At 26.3% G+C, this 10,411-nt stretch overlaps 2 protein-coding genes across 3 annotated transcripts; one reads left to right on the top strand and one right to left on the bottom strand.

The window, feature by feature from the left end:
• Positions 1-834: 834 nt before the first annotated feature.
• Positions 835-2,582, bottom strand: LOC135928690 (KRAB-A domain-containing protein 2-like). Its single transcript, XM_065465146.1, has 6 exons — positions 2,555-2,582; positions 2,111-2,479; positions 1,744-2,070; positions 1,492-1,557; positions 979-1,050; positions 835-920 (listed from the first exon to the last, which is right to left on the bottom strand). The coding sequence occupies exons 1-6, from the start codon at positions 2,580-2,582 to the stop codon at positions 835-837; spliced, it is 948 nt and encodes a 315-aa protein (XP_065321218.1).
• A 5,870-nt stretch (positions 2,583-8,452) lies between these two features.
• LOC135928251 (deleted in azoospermia protein 4-like) lies at positions 8,453-10,411 on the top strand. 2 transcript variants are annotated; one of them, XM_065464657.1, is made up of 12 exons: positions 8,453-8,622; positions 8,667-8,724; positions 8,767-8,877; positions 8,928-9,019; positions 9,060-9,114; positions 9,158-9,217; positions 9,261-9,288; positions 9,331-9,486; positions 9,529-9,629; positions 9,670-9,735; positions 9,783-9,854; positions 9,897-10,411. In XM_065464657.1, exons 2-12 carry the CDS (start codon positions 8,722-8,724, stop codon positions 10,293-10,295), a joined length of 1,143 nt encoding a protein of 380 aa, XP_065320729.1. In that variant the 5' UTR covers positions 8,453-8,622; positions 8,667-8,721; the 3' UTR covers positions 10,296-10,411. The 2 variants fall into 2 exon arrangements, with proteins under 2 accessions (XP_065320729.1, XP_065320728.1); XM_065464656.1 differs by having other exon boundaries at positions 8,454-8,622; positions 9,258-9,288.

Below are 10,411 nucleotides of genomic sequence, written 5' to 3'. Positions count from 1 at the left end.
TCATGTTTTTGAAAAGTAATACTTAAAATAGTTGTATAATTAAATAATACATTCTAATGAGAAATAAAATTTGGAATAAGCATTGAATCCAATAATTTTCTTGCTTCTGAGGAAATATTTCTTTCAGGCCATTGTAATATTTCAGTAATAGCAAATAATTGGCTCTTCTAACTCCTTAATAGCTGTTAGTGCTTGATGGAAGAGGCTCTATCTCGTTGGACAAGGTTGAAATTTCTTTTTCCCTGTTGGACCAGAAGTTTCAGAAATAATTATTATTTGACTAGAAATTTGAAAATGGTAGATAAATATTACGCCACTAAAAATTTAAAAATAATAAGTAAATATTACGCCGGAAAACTTGAAATCGAAATTAATTGATAAAATAACTTATGAATGTGATAATAAATGTAATATAATATATATTTAATATGAGATACGAATAAATATTAACAAATATAAATTAATAAAACAATAATATTTTTGAAAAATATATCCGGCATCTGCATTTTTTGGCTTTGGGGGCTGATTTGTCCCCCTGCCCCCCCCCCCGCTGCGTACGCCAATGCTTCAGGAGTATTACTACTATTCTGGTTATAAAGAAGAAATAAAGTATTTGTATATGTTGAATTTGAAACACTGGGGAAATCTGGTTTAAAATAAAATATAAAAATGAAGAGTTAAATTAGTAGGCTAGAGTTAGTAAAATATTCATTAAATTTATTATATTCATCAGATAAAAGAATAATTTATCAATCCATTGACATTATATGATGAACTTTAAATAGAATTTTAAATTAAACCTTTTAATTTTAAGTTTACAATATTTATTATCATTCATTTTTTACTCATTTCATCGGGATTAGAATCGATCAATAAGTTATCATTTAACGGTGAGCTTGGTGTAACACTTTGAATAAAACCTTTAAAAAATTTTAGGAATTACTATTATATATTAATTCTGACATATTTTATTATTACTGATTTCATCAGGATCAGATTCTATCAATGAGTTTTCGCTTGATGATAACCTCGGAAGAATATGAACCAAACCTTTATAGAATTAGGGGGTAAATATATTTAAATATAATGATTTTTTATTTGGAGGCTGGTGGCGATGCAGAAGTTTAAATATTCTGAAAATTATAAAAAAAATTTATTAATTTCGATAATTTTGAATTAAATCTTTAAAAAAATTAGGAGTTACAATTTATATATTAATTCTAGCATATTTTATTATTACTGATTTCATCAGGATCATATTCTATCAATGATTTTTCGCTTGATGTCGGAAGCGTATGAACCAAACCTCTATAAAATTAGGAAGTAAATATATTTAAATATATAATGATTTTTTATTTGGAGGCTGGTGGCGATGCAGAGGTTTAAATTTTCTGAAAATTATTAATTTTTTTTATAAATTTTGAATTAAACCTTTAAAAAATTTAAGAGTTACAATAATATATATTTAAATCTAACATATTTTATTATTACTGATTTCATCAGGATATTCTAATGAGTTTTCTCTTGATGTTAACCTCGGAAGAGTATGAACCAAACCTTTATAGAATTAGGGGGTAAATATTTTTAAATATAAAATAATTATTTTTTATTTGGAGGCTGGTGGCGATGCGGAGATTTAAATTTTTAAAAATTATATAGCCCTTAAGAATTTTAATTATTTTTTTATAAATTTCGATATATTATTTTTTATATTGAGCCCTCTTAAATATTATAGATTTTTACTCATTTCTTCATGATCAGAATCCACATTAACTATTTCTGGTATCACTTCCTGTTCGCTATCAACCGAATAAGGTGTTCTAGCGAAAAATACATTAAATGGGGTATTTTTAATTGTTCTAGAAAATCCTAGATTGATATTAAATACAATTTTAGGGAGCGCAGTCGCCCAATCATATTTTTTTGTTTCCAACATGTAACCGCTTATTCGCGACTCTAAAGTTCCATTTGCTCGCTCAATTAAACCATTGGTTTCTGGGTGGCGTGGTCGCGAATGTGCGAATATTACCCCTGGAAAATCATCCTTTAACATAGATTCAACCATTTTATCTACAAATATTTTTTTAGACAAATCAATAATTTTATTTACTTTTAAATTCTCGTCCATTATCACTTTGTAAAATTTTTGGAGGACCGAAAGTAAAAAACAAATTTCGTATAACCCTTACTGTTTGTTCCCCTTGTTTTGATATAAGAGGCTTTGCGTATGTAAATTTAGAAAAATGGTCTTTAAAGTGAATTATGTATTTAAATTCTCCATCAGGAGTGCTACTAAAATCAATAAGATCCATTACAACTCGACCCCATACTGCCGTTGACTTTATAGCTTTACCAGTTGGGGCCTTCGGCAACGTCGTCTTTAATGAGCATACCTCACAATTTTTTATATAATCTTTGAGCTTATTCACTGGAACAGTTGCATATATTGTTTCAATCGATTTGATAGTTGTGTTCACTCCTAAATTTTTGGGAAAATAAAAAGATTACTAGTGCAAACCGTGTTTTTTATTCGCATAATATTTATTAATTATACTTAGTACTTGTATATTCGATTCGTTCATATTAATATTAATTTAAACAAATTTGAATAAATAATATTACAGTTAATATTCTATAAATTTTGAAATACTACTAGAATAAACATAGTATGTATTTTCAAACGAGAATATATTATTGTCATAAAAATAACAATACACATACATTTTAAATAAATAAACATTAAGTATAAAAATAATTTGCATTCAGCTAATATTATTAGCGCTACACGCACTATCATAATAAAATTTTTAAAAAATTAAAGTTTAAGCTAATATTTTCTATTTTACATGTCAATAAAAACACATGTTGAACCAATTTATAACATGGTTCAGTTGAATTCAAGTTATTAGGCCAAAATTTTAAAACGGTAAGTTGAGTTTGTTTTTACATTTCATTTTGGTAATGATGATAATCTATTATATTGATAAAACTAATTTACATATATCATTTTATTAGTATTATTTCTACAAAAATTAACCTAGTTCCCTCGAAATAAAAATAAACCTTCATTTCTTTTTTTAATTATAGATTTTTTGTTGATTTAAAATTTGTCACTTTTTATTATTATTTTTTTAAAAATTATATTTCAATTCATCCGCAAATTCTGTCAACACATTCCTATAAGATCTTATTTTATTTCTTCAATACGAGGTATACCCTTTTATTTTATTTTTTTTAAATGATTTTTACACTATATTTTTATAATTCAGCATAAGAGTGATAGGGGCCCGTTAATTTCCCGAACCATTTTTGAAATAAATCATGTATCTTCATTCTGGTTTGGGGAAATTGATATTATTTTTTGTTTCGTTTCGGTTAATATAAGTTTTTTTATATAGAAAAAATAAAAACCGAATAAAACTAAAAAAAATAAGCTGAATTTCGTTATATTTTAGTATAAAACTTGAAGAGAAATAACAAATGTAATACCCATTTCTTTTTTAATTTTTAATACTATAAATAAATAAAATTTAAAAACCTAAGGGTGTGTCTTAGTTCGACTCATTTTGATACTTATTTCTGTTTAGCCTAGGCTAGACAGCTTTTGAACTAGGAAACTCTATTTTGGTATGTTTAGTATTTCATGGCATTGTTATTTTTCATATTTTTTTTGTGTTTTTCGATTTGTTTCTTTCGTTTTATTGTTTATATCTTACTTTTGAAGCTGTTTAGACGAAGCTATTATAGCTATCCAAACAGTCGGCTGTTTACCAATAAGTCGAACCAGGACATTTAGATATTTATAAAGTTTCTCTTCCTTTTCGATTAAATTATAACCATGCGCAGAAAGTAAAATATTTTCCAAGATCCGACGCAACCAGTTTTTCCCTTAAATTCCTAATCCGAACATAATTGACAAAATAGATTTACCCTAAAATTTATTTATTTTTTTGTATATTATTAAAAAATATCTAATTGAAAAATTATTCTTATAATCTTTAAAAAAAATTGTAAAATAATCTTAAATGAAAATTGTAAAATTATCTAACATTCAAATTATAAAATAATATACAATGAAACCATGATTTATTGACATTTGCAAATTCCTGGTACGCCTCCAGCCCTGCCTGGTGTTATTTTTACAAAACAATTTAGGTTCGGGCTGGGTAAGGCCTAATATTTTTAAAAAAAATTCTGGCTGGTTCGGATTGTAAATGAAGTTATTGGAATACAAATAAAAATAATAGTATATATTATAATTTGAATCGTTAGAAGCACGTGCACTAGTTAAGAAAAATAGTAATTCAATAAACATTTACCTGTATGATTTTTATCATTGTGATGTTTCTTAAATATTTCATCCAATTCGGATAATATAATAATTGGCTTGTTTTTTTTCGAGCACATTATAATATTATTTTTTAAATAAAAAAGTCCTTTAATTTTAGATTTTAGTTTGGCATCTATTCCAGGAATGATTGTATAGTTGTTAGTCATTAGAATTTTTTTATAAATTTGATATTGGGTTTGATTTTCAGGCATAACTAATTGGGGCATTATTAAAAATGATAATATTTTGAATTTATTAATATATAAAAAAGAAATTTGAAATTAAGTAAAAAAAAAATATTCTAAATCTTCACTTCCCCCCCCCCCCTTTTATAATTTTTTTATCTTTTCCTTTTTTTGATGATAAAAAAAATTTTCTTGGAAATATATTTTTAGAAAATATTCCAAAATTGAAAGAATATGTTTGTTAGTATTTTTATCATTAATCATTTCCTTAAAAAATAACAGATATCCTCCCATATATAATTTTTATATTAAATAAAATGGAAATGACATTTAATAATATTATTAAAAATTTAAAAAATATTTTAAAATAGAGAAGGAGAAAGAGGAAGAATTAGCTATCGATGAATACCCATATCATAAAAAATTATTTTTTACACCCCCCCCCCTACCCCTACCCCCCTAGATTACCCATTATGGGGCAGAGATTGACCTCCAATTGAATAGATCCTTTGATTAGCTATCAATTGATACCCATATTTAAAAAAATATTTTTTACAACACCCCCCCCCCCACATCTACCTCCCTAGACCGCCCATTATGGGGCAGTGATTCCTCCAGTTGAATAGATCCTTTGATTAGCTATCGATTGATACCCATATTTAAAAAAATATTTTTTACACCCCCTCACCCCTACCCCCTAGACCGCCCATTATGGGGCAGAGATTGACCTCCAGTTGAATAGATCTTTTGATTAGCTATCGATTGATACCCATATCAAAAAAAATATTTTTTACACCCCCCCCTCCCACCCCTCCTAGACCGCCTATTATGGTGCAAAGATTGACCTTCAGTTGAATAGATCATTTGATTAGCTATCGATTGATACCCATATCAAAAAAAATTATTTTTTACACCCCCCCCCCACCCCTACCCCCTAGACCGCCCATTATGGGGCAGAGATTGACCTTCAGTTGAATAGATCTTTTGATTAGCTATCGATTGATACCCATATCAAAAAAAATATTTCTTACACCCCCCCCCACCCCTACCCCTTAGACCGCCCATTATGGGGCAGAGATTGACCTTCAGTTGAATAGATCTTTTGATTAGCTATCGATTGATACCCTATACTAGACATATCTTATATCATAAGGCCAAAAAAACAAAATTGAAAATTAAAAAACGCAACGAAACTCGTGGAAAACGCTTTTAAAATAAGATTCCTCTTTATCACGATTAAAACGTGATAATCCTTTAAAAAATTGAAATTTTAAAGGGATCCCTTTAAATCCCGTGAAGATCCCGGATAGTCATGATCCCTTTAAAAATTACGACATATATATGGTGAATTTATTATATGACAAATCATCAAAAAAAACACTATTTTCAACCCGACCTCCTTAGGTTTTTCTAAAATTTTTACAAGTTTGTTTATATTATAACTAAGAAAAAAATAAAATTTTAGCCTCCAACTCCAAACAGTGGCTGAGTACTCTAAAAGTCGAAAAGGGGGCATTTTGGGAAAAATGCTCTCTCTTTAATTTTAAATATCTTTAGATATAATTGAGCTAGAAGCGCCATTTAAATTTATTTATATAGCATGGTAGACCTTTATATTTATTAATGTTAAATATTGTTAAAAACAATTTTAAAAACCGGAAATGGTCCTAAAATCAAATTGGTATTTTTCTTTCTCTTAAATTTTTTATATATTAATAAATAAATATGCAAATTTTCAAGTTGGGCCGAGTTCAGGTTTCTTAGATATGATCATTAGTCAATTGTTAAAATTCGTAATAAATATTTGATAAATCATTATTTGTAATATATTTAAGCAAAAATCTTTATATTTTATGTAATTAAATCAGAGACATGCAGAGGTACCATTAGCATAGCCCAGCCCGAGTTTTATATTTTCAGGTTAGGCGAGGGCCTGTACTTTATTAGAATATATTATATTTATTTTTACAGATTATATTATATTTTTTTAAACTTTTTACAGATAATAGACGATTTAAGATATTAGGCCGAGTCCGGGTATTAAAAAAATTTTCATTATATCACATAAAAAATAAGAAATATGTTTGAAAAGTATTTTCAGAAGATAATTTTAATATTACGGATGAATATGAAATTATTAAGCAATTGAAATTAACAACACATTCTCGAAATGAAAAAAAATCAGATATTAACGATTTTACCAAAATCTTGGACCTTAAAAACAAGGAGATTTTCTACGACTGAATCCATAACAAGGATAGCAAAAAATTGGTCATGGAAAAGAAAGGAAGTTTTATCCAATACAAATATTATAAAGGCTGGAAGTGTTTTTCGATTATTTTATAGATATTATTCAAAAATTCTATAATTCCGATTAAAAGAGTATTATGATGCTTGGTAAAACCCGTTTTATATCAATAAAGGTTACAAGAAAGACCAATTGAAGAAAATATTAATATTATGTTATCATAAGGAATTATATTCTAATTTATAAAATGAAATTTAATAAATTTGCAGATTTAAGATCAATTCTTTTCTTTCTAAACTAAAATAATTGGTTTTCTTAAAATCAAAATTTATCAAAAATGTTTTTTTAAAATATATGGATAAAATTTATAATCTAGGCTAGCATGAACTTGAATTTGAAATCACAGAGGAATGTCATTTGCAAACATTGCCGAAAGGTTAGCAGAAAAAGCTACCTTCAGCGTACATACGAGAATCAAATATTAAACACCTTAGATTCATTTAATTTTTATAAAGCAAATATTATTGGAATTAATTACGCATAGGTAAAAGATATCGTGTTCAAAGGTTCAAACCCGTTACCGGTATACAAATGTTTCATGCTTTATTGTCACTTTGGGAAAATTAAATTAAGGTTAAATTATTTTCATATTGTGAAAATTATTGAATTTACAATATATAAGAATTTTTTATTTGTAATTTTTAGATGAGAATTCAATTCATCAAATAAATAAATCAAAGTTCCTTCCTCATATTAAACATAAAGTATTTGATAGCTTTTACTTTTGTTACAATTATTGATTAATATCAAATATTCATTAAGAATATTTGCAATAGACTAATAATTAAAATGCAATTTCTTCTAGCTCAGCCCAACTTGATAATGTATATATTTACTCATGTCCTATATCTATATATGTATATAAAATTTAAGAGAAAAAAAAATACTGCTTTTATTTTATGATAGTTTTCAGTTTTTGACAAATTTTTTAACAATATTTAACTTTATATCATTTTGGAGGCATATCATTAGGCTATATAAATAAATTTAAATTCCGCTTTCAGCTCAAATATATCTAAAATAAAAGAGCGAACATTTTGTTCAAAATGCCCCATATTTCGACATTAGTGGCCCATATCTCAACCGCTGTTTGGAGTTGGAGGCTGAAATTTAATTCTTTACTTAGTTAAATATAACCAAATTCTAGTAAAAATTTTAGAAGATTCTGAGGTTCAGGTTGAAACTCACGTTGTCATGGAATTTTATAAAATGAAGAGTTTCATCTTTTTTGATTGGTAAGTCAGACTTTATACTTTTACCAACTCTTAAATTATTATTTACTTTCACATTTATTTTTCTGCACAAATATATTTGATAAAAAGAGCGGTAATAATAATTTTAAAAATCTTTTCCTAAATAAAATTTCCTATTTAAATTTAAATAAATTTTTAGCTTTATTCCGAAAATAAAAAAACGAAAAATTCTCTTATTCTAGATTTGCTATTTGTTTTTTTTTTGAATTATTTGATCGAACTTGTTAAATTATGATTATTATTGACATCACCATAAATAAAAAAAATTTCAAAAAAAACCCTCTGAAAAATAAAATGTTTTTCGTAATATTTCAAATATTTTAAAATAAAATAAAAGTAAACAATAATGTTTTGTTTATTTCCATATATTTTTTCGATTCGGATAAAAATTAAACATGGTGCTACTATATTAAAATTTTATATATTCCAAAAATGTCAGTATCAATTAACAATATAATTAAGATACTAATATACTATGTGAAAACCTGATTAATTGAAAATTTGAATATTATAAATTTCAAGGCAAATAAAACTTTAGGCCATTTAGTATACATATTCAATTAATATCCATTATTTATTATATATTTTAGATATGTATTCAAAGATTACAGCATATGAGGGTTTTTAATAGTTAATTACTTGAAAATGGTACGTAAAATTAATTTTATTTATTTGATAACATATTTCTAGTCAATGAAAGAAAATAGTAATGAAAAAGCTAGCATTAATGCAAGCACACATCCACCAAAATTTGGTATAATTATAGCTAATCGAATTTTTGTTGGTGGTATTCCACCACAGGTAAAAATATCTGTTTATTATTAACCTTTTGATAATTATGTAATATATAGACACTTGAAACTGAATTATTTAAATATTTTTCTGACTATGGATTAGTGAAGGATGTGAAAATTATAGTTGATAGAGCTGGAGTTTCTAAAGGGTATATTAATTTATTACTTTTTTTTATCTGTATAATTAAGGTATGGATTTGTAACTTTTGAATCAGAAGACGATGTAAAGAAAGTTCAGCAGATAGTATAGTTAATTCTAGATTTTTCTAAAATAATCTAAATTTTAGGCAGAATTATTAATATTTAAAGAAAGAAAACTTAATGTTGGACCAGCAATAAAAAAACAAGTAAATAATATTTTTAATATAACTTTAAGATTGCTTATAGCAGCCAAACTCAAAATTACATACACTTTCAGGTATAATCTCTTTGCATATTTAATTATATTTAAATCATTTAGAATACAGTAATCAAGTTACACACAACAATCCTTCCATGGGAGCATTATTCTATCCACCAGGATTAGGGATTTCACAAATATATATCAACCCTAACAATGGAAATGTTATTAATGGTCTCAATTCACCATTAATTTCACCTTCATCATTTTCTTCAGGTTTTGGTTTTAAAAATTTTAATTACTTTTATTAATTGATAGGATTTTTATTCTCCCCTGGGCCATCTATAAACAATAGCTCTAACAATCTTGGAAATACTAATGGATTAAATCAACATAATTTAAGCCCTCTTTCCCATCAAGTTATTAAATTATCCTATTTTATATTATTATAAGATATAGGTTAATGTCCCAATACTATATTCTGCTCAACCATTTTATTATCCATCTTTTCCAGTGCCAAATGCTGTAATTTAAATATATTCAAATTTATGAATAATATAAATAAATAACAGAATCCATGTGCTAGTCCAATATCACCACCCCAACCCTCATTTCCAGCACAAGCAAGATGGATAAATAATCAAGTATTCTTATAATTAGACATCTAAAAAATTGTACAAATATAGATTACAGGAATGATATCACCAGGAGCTATTATATATTCAAACCCTGAAATTATATATCAACCTAATGTAATACCACTCTCGAATTCTGTTAATCACAACATTTCCCCACATAATTCAATTCAGCAATCCTCACCACCAATTATAACAATGTCCACTCAATTTAATCAGCCTGCTCATTCTAATTTATATAGCTTAATTAATAACAATTCTACAAATGCACCAACTCATTATAAAGATCTTGAAAAAGTTCAATACATGAACCACCTAGCATCCAATAATCCAGATATGTTGATTAGTCATCTTAATGGGGGTGTGCCTTATATAAATCATGATGTAAATAATTCAAATGATTTTATGACCCAATCATTTGGAGATGGTAAAAATAAAATATGTGAATAATTATAATTATTAAAAGAGCATTGTGATATTTTTAATAGTATATGTATAAAATATTTTAACTATTTGTACATAATTCAAATGATCATGGTTAGAGAATGTGATATTAGATTAAAAAT

The sequence above is a fragment of the Gordionus sp. m RMFG-2023 genome, chromosome 4 (genome assembly GCF_954871325.1).
Source record: "Gordionus sp. m RMFG-2023 chromosome 4, tfGorSpeb1-WG-v2, whole genome shotgun sequence".
NCBI classification, from domain to species: Eukaryota; Metazoa; Nematomorpha; class Gordioida; order Chordodea; family Parachordodidae; genus Gordionus; species Gordionus sp. m RMFG-2023.
The sequence above is the reverse complement of the archived record's forward strand: the minus strand, read 5'-3'. Positions and strand labels throughout refer to the sequence as shown.